The sequence below is a fragment of the Coenobita brevimanus genome, chromosome 106 (assembly GCF_032717465.1).
Source record: "Coenobita brevimanus isolate Jiangsu-jjx chromosome 106, ASM3271746v2, whole genome shotgun sequence".
Lineage (NCBI taxonomy): Eukaryota > Metazoa > Arthropoda > Malacostraca > Decapoda > Coenobitidae > Coenobita > Coenobita brevimanus.
This window is the reverse complement of record NC_137059.1, coordinates 1,616,697-1,632,586: the sequence shown is the minus strand read 5'-3', so window position 1 is coordinate 1,632,586 and position 15,890 is coordinate 1,616,697. Positions and strand designations below refer to the sequence as shown.

Genomic DNA, 15,890 nt, shown 5'->3' with positions numbered 1-15,890 from the left:
ACTATGGCGGTGATGGGGTAAGGGTATGGCAGTGATGGGGTAAGGGAGGCTATGGCAGTGATGGGGTAAGGGTATGGCAGTGATGGGGTAAGGGAGGCTATGGCAGCGAGGGGTAAGGGAGGCTATGGCAGTGATGGGGTAAGGGAGGCTATGGCAGTGATGGGGTAAGGGAGATTGAAGCAGTGATGGGGTAGGGGAGACTAAGGCAGTGATGGGGAGAAGCACCAGGTATGAAGGCAAGAGGTTGTATAATTACCAAAAAAGATGCAACGGAGGGGTCTTAAGAGGCTTCCTTCTGCACCGAGGACACACAGTCAGCTTAACGGCAGTAATGTAAGAAAAAGAGGCAAAGCTACTTGGGTGTGGGGTATATAAGGGATGTGCAGAGAAGGGAGAGTGCAGGTAGACTCATCCAGTCGTCCAGTAGCAGAACTCAGGAGCTCAAGTGACTGAAGTAGTCCTTAGGAATTTCTTCAGATCACAACAGCCACAACAAACCAGTAGAAAGGTGAGTGGATAAACAAGACACATGCTGGGTTACTTACACACTCAAATATCAATATAATAATGATAGATGATGCGGCACTGGGCAGGAAGGGTGGAGGAGGGATTCAGGGTATATAAAAATGTGACAGATTCCACCAGCCACTTCAACAACTGCACAATCATTCAAAATTTGGTAGAAAGCACAGGTCGGTACACTGCATGGTCTTTGAGACCAGGTGCTAAACTATCGGATCAGGGATCTGTACCGATCTGGGGTTAAGCTGCCCATCATATCCACCTCCACCGCAAATTCATCTCATCAGTGATCATTTGTTCACCTATTTCGCCAAATGACCACATACACTTCCATGCAAACTTGTTGGCATTGTCCACACTCTTGGCTTTGTATTTTTCAAAAAACATAGAAATTTGTGTATTGTCATCCACAGTTTTCTGATTCCACACTAACACTGGTATTTCCTGTTACTGCTGTCCAAATACTATACAGATCTTTCTCTGTTATGTTAAAAACACTTAAATTTTTGAACACTCCCTAATTACCATAACCTTACATCACAGTTTGCACTGGTGTCTCTAAAAAAGCTACAATGCTTTTACATTCCATCTGAAGTCATTCATATACATTTCCAATTATGTAATGGCACTTGATCATTAAATGTCTCTGAATGATGCACAAAATGGCAAAATGCTCTTATGGTCGTCTTACATGAATAGTAAAACAGTTCAGAACTGGACTACACAGTGGATGAACATCAGTGTTCTATTCACTTGTTTATGGACGATTGTGACAGTTTGTGCACTTACTCATATCCAGTAAACTCAGACAGGGTTTGAATACATAAATCATAACCTATAGCATAACAACATCAAATACGAGTAATTCTTGTTATTTCACATACAAGAAGAAATATTATGCTCGAATACTTCAAAGACTGTTATATTTTCCAGATGTCTTCATACTGGGACAACCCCGCCAACATGGCTTCCAACACCCTCCCCTCCACCAACCCATATGGGAACTACACGGTGGTTGACACCGTACCTAAGGAGATCCTCCACATGGTGGATCCCCACTGGTACCAGTTCCCTCCCATGAACCCCCTGTGGTATGGCCTGGTCGGCTTCTTCATGGTTATTATGGGATTCTTGGCAGTTTGTGGCAACTTTGTTGTCCTCTGGGTCTTCATGAACACCAAGTCTCTCCGAACCCCAGCTAACACGCTGGTGGTCAACCTGGCCCTCTCTGACTTCCTGATGATGTTCACCATGTTCCCCCCAATGGTCATCTCCTGCTACTGGCAGACCTGGACTATGGGAGCCTTCTTCTGTGAGATCTATGCCTTCCTCGGATCCCTCTTTGGCTGCGTCTCCATCTGGACCATGCTGTGGATCACCCTCGACCGCTACAACGTCATTGTCAAGGGTGTCGCAGCTGAGCCTCTCACTTCCAAGGGAGCAATGATGAGGATCCTCTTCACCTGGGGTGTTACTCTTGCCTGGTGCCTGCCTCCCTTCTTTGGCTGGAACCGTTACGTGCCTGAGGGCAACATGACCGCCTGTGGTACTGACTACCTCACAGAGGACACTTTCTCTCACAGCTACCTCTACGTCTACTCCGTGTTCGTCTACTTCATCCCCTTGGTTGCCAACATCTACCTGTACTTCTTCATCGTGCAGGCTGTGTCCAACCACGAGAAGCAGATGCGCGAACAGGCCAAGAGGATGGGCGTTAAGTCCCTTCGTAGCGAGGAAGCTCAGAAGACCTCTGCTGAGTGCCGTCTGGCCAAGGTGGCCATGATGACTGTGTCCCTGTGGTTCATGGCCTGGACCCCCTACCTCATCATCAACTACTCCGGCATGCTCAACAAGGCCAGCGTCACTCCCCTGTTCTCCATCTGGGGCTCCGTGTTCGCCAAGGCCAACGCCGTGTACAACCCCATCGTGTACGCCATCAGCCACCCCAAGTACCGTGCTGCCCTCGAGAAGAAGCTGCCCTGCCTGGCCTGCGCCACTGAGGGACGTGACAACCAGTCAGAGGTTGCCTCCACCACTACCAGCAACGAGAAGTCAGAGAGTGCGTAAAGTGGGCATTCCATTGGTACGGAAGGCGTGTCAGACTCTAATTTATTTTTAAGTACACAATTCGAATACACTTTAAACAATAAATACGAGTATATCTTCATAAAACTTGTGTTCTTATCCATATCCTTTATTTAAAAATAATAAGAGTCCATTGGAAGATAGTTCCTGACTAGTGCCCTTGTGTATGGGACAGTAGCATTAAATTGAGTGAATACTGTTTTTAATATGAACTTATGAGTAATAATACCGATAATATAGAGCCTATTACCTGATTAATCCTATTGAATGATGCTCAAGAGGGGCACCTTCATTCACTGTCATTGAAACAACCAGGACCTCCTCTGCCTGGCTATGCAAATATTCCCTAATTCCCTTCCTATCCACTGAAAAGGGGGTTAGTGAACAGTAGTCTACTGGGTTAACATTCAGCTGAGCCTTGGTTTGCAACAATTACACGAACGAGCCCTAAAACCTGACAACCTCATCCTTATTTCATTCTTCTCCTTTGGCGACTCTAAACTTAGGAAACATATCTGGTACCGAAGGATTTAATAAAGGCTGTATCTAAGTCCTCAGATTAGAAAATATCCCGCAAACTAACCGAATCGTCTGAAGGGAAGGGAAAAATAATCATCTGAGTGTAATAGTTCACCACGTCAGCTATAATATTTCTTCTCATCTGGCTGGTATGATTTTATTTCTATCACTCAGGATCTCTTGCACACACGGGGAATAAGAATGTAACCCCTTAATTCCTTCACTCCGATGACGTATCTTATATTTGCGCTAACCAGTGAGGAGTATGGTAATCTAAGGGGAGATTTTTCCAACAGGCGGTATTTTGTGACAGCTTTCATTACCCCTCCTATCACTGTGATCCTTCCCTAGCTGAAAAACTCCTCTGGTTATGGACTGAAAAAGAGCAAAGTGCGTATAATGTTGCCTTTACGAGAGGTTTCGCTTCTAAAAACGCATGGGAATTTTCAGAATAAATTAAAAATGACGCAGTGGCAGAAAAGGGATCATCATGTACAAATTCCTGTCACTAATACCCCTTCACCCCACGTCTGTACAAACAAAATCCATCGCTATTTATTATTTTTTTGTCAGTACCTTCGCTGAATATTCCTTTTTCTATCTGTACCTTTATTTATTACTTATTAATACTCACTGGCCCGTATTCTCCTCGGTAAACTCCCTAACACCTCTTCCTAAGCGCTTTATTTGCCTGTTTACACCTTGCCGTCCTCTTCTGTGTTACTTAAATCCTTCCAATATCACCATCCTCTGCGTAGATAACGTACACAGCGATATTAGCCGGCCGTATCCGAGAATAAATCGGTAAGGAAGAGGTGTTAGGAAGCTTCCTTAACCTCCGAGAATACGAACTTGCTATACTTCAACAGAAATGCTTTGGACACACACATACACACACACACACACACACACACACACACACACACACACACACACACACACACACAAGCGTAATCAATGTCTGTCCCGCATCATTTTTAATTTCCCGTCCCCACTCACACACACACACACACACACACACACACACACACACACACACACACACACACACACACACACACACACAAGATCCCGCCAGGTGTCTGCTTCTACGAGACTGCAATTAATAAATCACCCTCTGTTTTACGTAGTTCTGCCTGCAAGTACCGATAAAATTGTCTCTTACTGATAACTCTGTCTCTTATCTAATGTTTTTTACTGATTAACTTTGTCACTTATATTTACTGTAAGAATTAAGAAGCTACAAATAAGGGCCAAGTAGTGATAGTATGCATAAGATTTTTCACACTTCCAAACAAGCACTTCCTCTCTCTCTCTCTCTCTCTCTCTCTCTCTCTCTCTCTCTCTCTCTCTCTCTCTCTCCGCTTTTCCCTACCCTATTTCCCCTTTACTGTCTCTTCCTCCATGACCTCTTCCTTTCTCCACTCCCTCTCTTCTTTCTTTCTTTACCTTGTATCTCCATATTTTCTTTTATTACACCTCTCTCTCTCTCTCTCTCTCTCTCTCTCTCTCTCTCTCTCTCTCTCTCTCTCACTAAAAGCGCTGGATGAGAGTTAAGCTTAAAATTAATTACAGCAAACGTGCTTATAATATACCCCCATAATTTCTGTCCAAGTATGCAATGCCTGTGACTGGATATATATACAGTACATCAGCGAGAGGGACTATTTAATCTCCAAAGTGAATGAATAGCAGTCAATGAAGTTAATAATTACTTTGCACTACTGTCCTCGTGGGAAAAAGTGCAAAAAAAAAAAGCATCGCCACACACACACACACACACACACACACACACACACACACACGAGAAATTTAGTACAGCAATTACTTTATAACAGAACCTTTTTGACCCTAAGAGGCAAAGGTTTTAAGGTCAAAGCCAAGGTCAACCGAGGTAATAAGGTCACAGAATCACAAAACGACTTCCTGATCACGCACACGACTATTTTGGATGTTGAAAAAAATAGTGATGTTCATTTAAGGCCATACCACACGTGCATAGCCGTGAAATCCTCTTGGCCATATGGATAGTCACGAGGAAGTGCTGTGGAACGTATATAGATCCATAGTACTTTCTGGTTCTGGCACTGAGAGAGGGAAATAGACAGCACTGGACGAAAATTTGAGCCAGGTTAAGGTGACTGGATTATAGATGACAAGACTGGATGGATTAGACCTGATCTAATTGGATATAAGGATCGTGAAAGGATCCAACTCGACATGAATGATTCTGAACCAACTCGACTTAATCCGAATGTATGTGGAAGATCTGCATGGACCCCTATGATTAAAATGAACCTACACACACACACACACACACACACACACACACACACACACACACACACACAGACGCAAGGGTGTAGGGTCCCGAGGCTGGGCAGGTCACGTTGTGGAAAGGGTGCAGAAATTTGAGGGAAGAGTTCTGTTTTTGCTCCTCGTGGTTCTTGCGTCGGTGTCTTTGAGGGAGTCTGAGAACGCGAGAGGTTTCACTGCTCAGGGGTGCGGCGTGTGTGTGTGTGTGTGTGTGTGTGAGTGTGTGTGTGTGTATGTGTGTGTGTGTGTGTGTGTGTGTGTGTGTGTGTGTGTGTGTGTGTGTGTGTGTGTGTGTGTGTGTGTGTGTGTGTGTGTGTGTGTGTGTGTGTGTGTGTGTGTGTGTGTGTGTGTGTGTGTGTGTGTGTGTGTGTGTGTGTGTGTGTGTTTTAGTGTATTAAGTATGTAGACTCCAGCAGGGGCATCTGTGAAACCAACAAGTACATGAATTCTGAAGACACGTGGCAAAGCAAAAACTACTGGCGTCATCATAAGGCGGAAGAAGGAGTCCATGAATAGCGTCTGTGTGTGAGGGGAGGTGTGTATAGGTCACCAGGAGATTCCATTAGCGGGATTAGTGACAGCAGTGAAGGTGGTGACGGTATGGACGAGTACTTAAGGACGGTGCAGCTCAGGTCTCGTCACTGACGGACGCTACAGCAAGCCGGGTCGCCACAGGATTCAGTCCAGTGTCTGAAGTAGTCCACAGGAATTTCTTCAGCACTGTAGCTCTCCACAGTAAGTTTATGTTGTACCACCGGACACTGCAAACATATCTTCTGACTCTTCCACAAAACTCATGACAGTAAATTTCTCCAGCACTAAAGCTCTCCACAGTAAGTTTATGTTGTACCACTGCAAACACATCTCTTTACTCTTCCATAAAACTAATGACAGTAAATTCATCACACAATCTACTTTTGAAAATTGAGGTCCATGTCACCTCCTTCAGCACCAAGAGTCTCAAAGTAGTTCCCTTGCATACAACACCGAATACAGCTTTGGAGATACGAAAACTAAGTGAAAACAAAATACTATGAAAGTCTGTGAACGATATATACAGACAGACTGAATATTACACACCCAGCAGATACAATAACAGCATCTCTGTCTGTCTGTCTGTCTGTCTGTCTCTCTGTCTCTCTCTCTCTCTCTCTCTCTCTCTCTCTCTCTCGCAAGCTAATTAGTCCTTTACATTACTTCGACTTCCTCTGAAGATTTCTCTACACGGTTATCTAAGCAGAGAACTCATGAACTGAGAGTCATTCGCTCATACAACCCATCACTAACAATCACCCATCTGTTTAAAAATGCACTATGCTAAACACCCTGTAGTTCATGTGGTACCACTAACTACTCCTTCTCTTTAAACAAGCATCCTGAGTTGAGTTTCATAGAATATACTAAAAAAAATAATGATGGAAAAGTAAAATAAGCAGGTCAACTTCAAATCTGTGATATTTACATGTCAGTGCTGAGGTTTGGGATGAGGCTACAACGGAGAGTAGGAATAGGGGAAAATTCACTTCTTGTCTACCACTAACAAAAACGAACTACTTATTTAAGCTATTATGTATGCCAAGTTTAGATAACATCTAGAAAGGTGTTTGAGTTATCACTGACAGAAAGAGACGTATGGAGAGAGAAGAAGCAGAAGAAGAAAAAAAAAAAACTCAAACTCGCACGGTACACACTATGCAGGATGACAGTGATATAAGCCTATTGCCCACTTGCCTCAATAGAGGGGAATCAGATGCTGCAAAACCAAAAATCTGGATATATTTTAGACTGCAGTCCAAAATCACTGAATGTGCCAAATATCCTAGAATACAAGACTGTTCAAATATACTGTGATTATCCAAATAAAGTTGAATTTAACCTATCACTGGTCAAGACGTAAACATAAGTTCTTGCAGTCTAGATGAAAATCCTCTGCAAGTGTAGATGAATATTTGGTATTCATTGTTTTTCACTATTTAATGCTTGAACTTTCCCGGCACCAGGGCATAATTTCTGACCAATCAATGCTGCTCAACACTGAACAATCATAATTTCTGAGTAGTTAATACTATAATGTAGAGACTGAGGAAAAATTAAATGATAAAAACACTAGACCATTTATTCTAATACCGTTGATTTCACTGCAGATGTCTTCATACTGGGACAACCCCGCCAACATGGCTTCCAACACTCTCCCTTCCACCAACCCATATGGGAACTACACGGTGGTTGACACCGTACCTAAGGAGATCCTCCACATGGTGGATCCCCACTGGTACCAGTTCCCTCCCATGAACCCCCTGTGGTATGGCCTGGTCGGCTTCTTCATGGTTATTATGGGATTCTTGTCAGTTTTTGGCAACTTTGTTGTCCTCTGGGTCTTCATGACTACCAAGTCTCTCCGAACTCCAGCTAACACGCTGGTGGTCAACCTGGCTCTCTCTGACTTCCTGATGATGTTCACCATGTTCCCCCCAATGGTCATCTCCTGCTACTGGCAGACCTGGACTATGGGAGCCTTCTTCTGTGAGATCTATGCCTTCCTCGGGTCTCTCTTCGGCTGCGTCTCCATCTGGACCATGCTGTGGATCACCCTCGATCGCTACAACGTCATCGTCAAGGGCGTGTCCGCTGAGCCTCTCACTTCCAAGGGTGCTATGTTGAGGATCCTCTTCACCTGGGGTGCTACTCTTGCCTGGTGCCTGCCTCCCTTCTTCGGCTGGAACCGCTACGTGCCTGAGGGCAACATGACCGCCTGTGGTACTGACTACCTCACTGAGGATGCCTTCTCTCACAGCTACCTCTACGTCTACTCCGTGTTCGTCTACTTCATCCCCTTGGTTGCCAACATCTACCTGTACTTCTTCATCGTTCAGGCTGTAGCCAACCACGAGAAGCAGATGCGCGAACAGGCCAAGAAGATGGGTGTTAAGTCCCTGCGTAGCGAGGAAGCTCAGAAGACCTCTGCTGAGTGCCGTCTGGCCAAGGTGGCCATGATGACTGTGTCCCTGTGGTTCGTGGCCTGGACCCCCTACCTCATCATCAACTACTCCGGCATGCTCAACAAGGCCAGCGTCACTCCCCTGTTCTCCATCTGGGGCTCCGTGTTCGCCAAGGCCAACGCAGTGTACAACCCCATCGTGTACGCCATCAGCCACCCCAAGTACCGTGCTGCCCTCGAGAAGAAGCTGCCCTGCCTGGCCTGCACCACTGAGGGACGTGACAACCAGTCAGAGGTTGCATCCACCAACACCACTGAGAAGTCTGGCAGTACTTAAGCTTTGAATTCTTTAATCTTTGCTCTGCCAGCGCACTTTCATTCATGTAATATTTTATGTGTTGAATTCGGGGTTTTTCGATTGAATAAATTTTATTAATGCAGTTTTGTGTTTGTAATGTCCTTATTACTTTCACTTTCTCACACACCTTTACACTGCCCGTATTTAGCACATTATCTTACACTGCAGTACCTCTCACACTGCCATATCACACACACACTTCTTACTGCCACACTTCACACAAGCCTTATACTACATGCCACTTCTCTTATACTGCCTGACTGTACATGCACCTCACACTGCCACACTCCACACTGCAGTTCATTAACTAGCACACTTCACACAGCCACTCGTTCCACCTAATGCACAAAGGTATTTTTAACACTGCTCTGACATTAATTTACTCCTTTTCAGAGGGTGTCGCGAGCAATCAGTATATAAACAGTAAAAATCAAAAGCACACACGTGAACTGAGGAAGAAACTGGCTTTAGTTAATCCTCTTGGCGCGATGACATATGTTTTTACCATATATATACTTCCCAGAGATAAGTTAATGAAGCTTAAATGTCGTATACTTATATATAATTCGAAAAGAGGAGTGCAAAACCCTAATTTCTGACGGTGAGGTGACATACTGAGTCCTCTAATGACAACAAGAGGGAAAAATGAAATGACGTCTCGTACTTAAAGACGTAGACTATACAGGCATCTACGTAATTAGTTAACTCAGTACAGGGAAAAGTTTTAATATTTTTGTTACCTCCAGATTATTACTATTATTATTATTATTATTGAACTTTGGGGATACCTGACGCAATAAAGACACAAAAATCATCAACTGACCTCTCTCGCTGTGAAAATTCGTGATGACAAAGAATCAAGAAAAAATATAAAGAGGACATGGTAGGCAAAAGGACAATTAGCTCTCAATCATTATCCCTTTCATTCCCTTTATATACCATTTTATTCATGTTTTATCCAGGCTATCTTATTCACCTTTAAGACAAGCTTTTGGCGTGGTAAGGTTATGTAGTCCTCTTCTGGGTGACATAAATCCTTCCAATATCGCTATACTCTGCATACTTAACGTACAAAAGGATATTAACCAGCCATATCTAAAGGTAAATCGCCAAGGAAGAGGTGCTAGGGAGTCTCCTTAATCTACGAGAAGGCCGGTCCAAGAAGAAGGCAAAGGAGGGAAAAATGATGGTTTGTCATGGAAAGAGGAGTTCATCTTGAGAGGGATTTGATGTTGTGATGTCAGAGGGCACAAGAGACAGGTAGAACAATTACGCTCTCAGACGCAGATAGATGAAGTATACTATATCTATCTTTATATCCACCAGTAAATCGCTCACTCAACTAATCAGTCTATCTATCTATCTATCTATCTAACTAACTATCTATCTATCTATCTAGAACGGGCAGTACTTTTGACAGTCTTCCTTCCCCATATGTTTTTACTCTTCCCTGTCTTTAGGCCTGCAGGGAAACGTGGGGCTTCTCTAAGACGCAAGTACTTGAGAATGGGGCAGGGGAGGAAGGTGTTGGGGTGAGGGGAAGGAGGTGAGGAGGGGAAGGAGGTGAGGGGCAGGGGATGAGGAATGATACTAAAATGATCAAGGTAAAAGTTAGGTAAAAGATATTGATTTTCGCCAAGACTTAAGACTGTATTAGTAGATGTGAGTCAGCAAAAGTGTGAGCAGGTGTTTAATTGTTGACAGTCACTTATGGAACACCTGTTATTGGCAGATATAATTAGCCTGCGTCCCACAGTAAAGAGGAATGGTACAGAATTATCAAGTATTTTCTCTCGTCATCACTTGCTTTAGAAATGAGCAAAAAAATATCATCTGTTTAAGCTGGCCTAAAATTGCCATCTCTCCATCTGAAATCCTGAGTTTAAACTATAGATTAGCACTAGGATACGATGCTACTCACGCAGAATACTATGGAGAGGGTGAAGAACTGCAACACTGTCTTTGTCTGTCACTGAACAACGTGAAATTAGCTGCAAAAGAAGGGAAATTTGGGCCAAGTTAAGGTGAAAAGAGCATAGGGTTTGTTCAAACTTCCTCGTCCTCAGTTTTGATAATACAAGTCTTAGGAAGTAAAAGGGAGGGTAGAGGGATGAGGAAGTGAGTAAAAGATCATTTAATAGCATTTGGTCCAGCCACGTCGATCACATTCAGAGTTAGTCACGTTTGCTTAGGTCCTTCTGTGATTACTGATGTCCTATTTAGACAGTCCAGGTCCAATTATGTCCATCCAGGTCTAATTAGGTCCAGACAGGTCCATTTAGAACTACCCAGAGTAATTAGGCTCGTTCAGATTCATTTAGGTTTATTCAGATTTCATTCCAGTATACATTCAGGGATAATTAGGTTCATTTTAGGTCAGTTAGGTCCAGTTTGGTCTGTTGAGGTCCAGCTGGGCTCATTCGGAGAGGGACGCCTTCACGTGGTGGCATCGATATAACCAGGTAGCTCCACCGCCCAGTTATATAAACGTCCTTTAACTCACTCCTATCCCACACAGGAGTATGGTGGACTGCAGGAAGAGGACAGCTTAAGCCTGCAGTCCACCGAGTTCAAGTTCAGGTAAGCAGAGGCCATAACAATAATAACAAGAACAATAATATTCAATCAGCTCGAATATGATAAATTAGGGTCAAGTCACACCCATTTAGTTCAACTTAAATTTGTTATGGTGTGTGTGTGTGTGTGTGTGTGTGTGTGTGTGTGTGTGTGCCAGGCAGGTGAGTATGGAGTGTATGAGTTATGTAAAATCTCGTTTGACGATGAATGAAGCCGGTGTTCAATGACCATGAAGGCAAAGAGGGATGTAAGGTGTGTAGAATCAGCATAAAAGAGGAAGCAGGGTGTGTACTGGGTGTATGTCAAGTGTGTGAGTGTGCTAAGTGCAGGAAGGAGTGCGTAAGATATGCAAAATCTAACTTGATATATGTGACATCTGTTTTTAGTGTAATAAGTGTAGAATCAGTATGAAGGAGGAGGCAGAATATGTGTCCTAGGTGTAGGTGAGCTGTGTATATGTGCCACGTAGGATATGGAGTGTGTTAGCTGTGTATTATCTGGCCTGTGTACGTGTGAAGCCTATGGTCAGTGGCTGTGAAGGCTTAGCGGGATGCAAGGTGTGTGGAGTCAGCAAAAGGATGGTGTGGGGGGAGTGTACGTCTCCAAGGAACTCGTGTGTAGCCCAGCATATTATTTAATTAGTGGCATTAGAGTAGGGTGGGGTGAGGATGTGAGGGGGTGAGGGGAGACCTAGAGGAATATTTAAGGCCAGGTCTGCTCAGGTCTCACGACTTACGGACGCTACGGCAAGCCGGGTCGCCACAGGATCATCCTAGTGTCTGAAGTAGTCCCTAGGAATTTCTTCAGCACCAAAACTAGTCATCGTAAGTGGATTCAGGAGCTTCAGCACTCATTGCATCGATTATCATTAACTCCTAACACCACACATAACTAATGAAGATTGTCCATTTATAGCCAGGAACCTTAACCCAGGAGAGAACAACCATAGACAAATCGCCTCCATCTCACCCAGACTTTTGACATCAGGCTGCCCCCCTTCCGGCTCACACCACCTCATTAATATTACCTCTCCATCCCAGCTCTCCAGCTCAACCTCAGTCTCCCCCTCCCTTATCTCCCCTTCCACCTCACCTTCCATTCTCCTCCCAGTGTCAACTTAAATACCATAATCATACCAAGAAACAATCCTGAGCGCATCGTTCCGTCTTTAATATTATCACCACCACAACCAAACATCTTTTCTCGACAGACACATAATCAAGACTTCATTCAGCATTCACTAGTGTCTCTGTATCATATGTTACTCTGTGCTTCTTTGTGTTTAGGTCCCTTCAATTCCATAACGTCCTTTTTAATAAATTATGGCTACCTACAGACGATTTTACCCTACTTATGTTTTTCAGACTGGGAGGATTAGATGTAACCTTCATCAATCTTTTTGGTACGAGAAGACTTTCCTACTTTGAAACTACAGTATTTTTTGGTGATGGTAAAATATAATTAATCGGACTGAAGTGGATAAAATACTGACAACACCACTCCCTTTTCTGAAGCAGTCCTTCAACCGGTATCATTATCATTTTCTGGCACACCAAAATGGTTCATTACACCATTTACCGACCATTGCTCACTCTTATTACTTACCCATCACACACTCTATAACTCCTGGGAATGTGTTCAGGCACACTACCCAGTTTATTTTAGAGTCTGTCCTCTTCCACGTTTCATTCATCACACGGTGCACATACAGTAATACTGACGCAGAGAATGACTAAATATTGACTCAGACATAATATGAAATGATATATGTGATATCATCAAAGCAGATAAAACAAGTTAAGTGCATTCAGAGAGTACATACCTCCGCCACACCTATACCAGACAACTCAGATCACCACTAAAATATGATCAACTCTTCCTTGGTCTATGACCCACAAGCCCACATAATTTCACTGAAATAAATCAGTAACATTTTGAGGTATCGTGTGGAAAAACAAAAAAACAGTCCTCAACCGAGACTAAACTCAGATCACCACCAGAATTTAAACAACTTTTCCTTGGCCCATATCTCACATATCCACAAAAATTTCAATGAAATCCACCAAAAGTGTTTGAGATGTCGTCAGAACAAACAAACAAACAAACGCAAGTAAATAGACAAACAGGGATGAAAGTATAACCTCCTTCAACTTCGCTGGCAGATGTAAATATAGTGGACGAATAGGATTAATCTAAGAATTTGCCTATATATTCGATGATACTTTTTCAGATGTCATACTGGGACAACCCCGCCAACATGGCTTCCAACACCCTCCCTTCCACCAACCCATATGGGAACTACACGGTGGTTGACACCGTACCTAAGGAGATCCTCCACATGGTGGATCCCCACTGGTACCAGTTCCCTCCCATGAACCCCCTGTGGTACGGCCTGGTCGGCTTCTTCATGGTTGTCATGGGCTTCCTGTCAGTTTGTGGCAACTTCGTCGTCATTTGGGTCTTCATGAACACCAAGTCTCTCCGAACCCCAGCTAACCTGCTTGTTGTCAACCTGGCTTTCTCTGACTTCCTCATGATGTTCACCATGTTCCCCCCAATGGTCATCTCCTGCTACTGGCAGACCTGGACTATGGGCGCCTTCTTCTGTGAGATCTATGCCTTCCTTGGATCCCTCTTCGGCTGCGTCTCCATCTGGACCATGCTGTGGATCACCCTTGACCGCTACAACGTCATCGTCAAGGGCGTGTCCGCTGAGCCTCTGACCACTGGCGGATCAATGATGAGAATCCTGTTCACCTGGGGTGTTACTCTTGCCTGGTGCCTGCCTCCCTTCTTTGGCTGGAACCGCTACGTGCCCGAGGGCAACATGACCGCCTGTGGTACTGACTACCTCACTGAGGATGTCTTCTCTCACAGCTACCTCTACGTCTACTCCGTGTTCGTCTACTTCTTCCCTCTGTTTGCCAACATCTACCTGTACTTTTTCATCGTGAAGGCTGTAGCCAACCATGAGAAACAGATGCGTGAACAAGCCAAGAAGATGGGTGTTAAGTCCCTGCGTAGCGAGGAATCTCAGAAGACCTCTGCTGAGTGCCGTCTGGCCAAGGTGGCTCTGATGACTGTGTCCCTATGGTTCATGGCCTGGACCCCCTACCTCGTTATCAACTACACCGGCATGCTCAACAAGGCCAGCGTCACTCCCCTCTTCTCCATCTGGGGCTCCGTGTTCGCCAAGGCCAACGCCGTGTACAACCCCATCGTGTACGCCATCAGCCACCCCAAGTACCGTGCTGCCCTCGAGAAGAAGCTGCCCTGCCTGTCCTGCACCACTGAGGGACGTGACAACCAGTCTGAAGTTGCCTCCACCAGCACGACCAGCAACGAGAAGTCTGAGAGTGCGTAAAATGGTTTTTGATCCTGGAATAATGTTCAAACGGATATGGTGTCTGTCTTTGTGTTCAAATGTGTGTGGTGACTGTCTCTCACTTATACCTTGGTCATTTTTCTGTTCAATACATATGCCTATTTTCATGAAAAAAGAGACCCATCACTTCTTGTCTGAGCTTTCGAAAATCCCAGCATATACCGATACCCTGGTTTTTATTTCCTACTATATTTATAAGGTTATTATTTACTAATTAATGTGCATTAATTTGTCCATATGTTAAGGTTCCTTGAAATAAGAGGTGTGTGAATGATAGATGTTTCAACTGCTTACACATGATGCAGTGCTGTTGTGAGATGAACAGATGTAGCAGAGTATGGTAAAAGAGATTATTACTGCAAATGATACATGAAATATATACAAGAATGTTGGGAAGGTCAACGTTACTGTACTTAAATAGAAACATGAAAACAACTATTAATGTAGGGCCCTTTCCATACGATGTCCCAAAGGAGATGCCTTGCGGTGAAGTCCATCCCACTTTTTCATCTACTAAGGCATACGAACCTGATGGGATTTTTCTATTATTCTAAATGAAAACCTTCTGTGTTGACATCAAACTTCACAAATTCTTTTGTACTTGCCTTGAACTTTTATCTACTGTTTATGATGGACGATTGCTTTCATTCAGGATATCACGAAGAAGAGTGGCCATTTTCAACCAAGTAAGTCTAGTCCCATGGTTTTAACCCTTTTACTGACACGCTGTTTGTTACATAACATTCACTCCGCATCAAATATCATTGATTCTCTTCTTAAGTCCTTTTGTTTTGATATTTTTGGCTTATGGTACTTGGCTAGGGTCATACGAACCTGGAACTGACAAGAGAAATCCAGTTACAGTACAATAGTTCACTGCCGACCTGACTGGCTCATGTGGGAGGCCTATTTATACAAAAAATGTCTATTTACACTGCCTCAAACATATGGAAAGGTATATGATATTTGTTCGTCTATTTACGAATATTACAGAAGTTTTGTGGATATTTAACACTACCATGTCACGATTATTCCTTTCATTACCAAACTGTGTGAAAACAACAACAATAACATTCTGAAGAAAAACTGAGATATCTGTCGAATGAGAGACGTATTTAAAAAAAAAAAAAAGTATCACTGGACAGTAAATCGAGATAATGTCATACCACTATCATAGGTTATGATGACCT

At 43.8% G+C, this 15,890-nt stretch overlaps 3 protein-coding genes across 3 annotated transcripts; all 3 read left to right on the top strand.

The window, feature by feature from the left end:
• The first annotated feature begins 405 nt into the window (after window positions 1–405).
• LOC145416426 (rhodopsin-like) lies at window positions 406–2,635 on the top strand. Its single transcript, XM_080285373.1, has 2 exons — window positions 406–508; window positions 1,456–2,635. Exon 2 carries the CDS (start codon window positions 1,456–1,458, stop codon window positions 2,587–2,589), a length of 1,134 nt encoding a protein of 377 aa, XP_080141499.1. The 5' UTR covers window positions 406–508; the 3' UTR covers window positions 2,590–2,635.
• A 3,453-nt stretch (window positions 2,636–6,088) lies between these two features.
• On the top strand, window positions 6,089–8,764 carry LOC145416513 (rhodopsin-like). The gene is made up of 2 exons (XM_080285469.1): window positions 6,089–6,177; window positions 7,587–8,764. The coding sequence occupies exon 2, from the start codon at window positions 7,587–7,589 to the stop codon at window positions 8,715–8,717; it is 1,131 nt and encodes a 376-aa protein (XP_080141595.1). The 5' UTR covers window positions 6,089–6,177; the 3' UTR covers window positions 8,718–8,764.
• Window positions 8,765–13,545: 4,781 nt separating this feature from the next.
• On the top strand, window positions 13,546–14,694 carry LOC145416511 (rhodopsin-like). The gene has a single exon (XM_080285466.1). The coding sequence runs from the start codon at window positions 13,546–13,548 to the stop codon at window positions 14,677–14,679; it is 1,134 nt and encodes a 377-aa protein (XP_080141592.1). The 3' UTR covers window positions 14,680–14,694.
• Window positions 14,695–15,890: the final 1,196 nt, after the last annotated feature.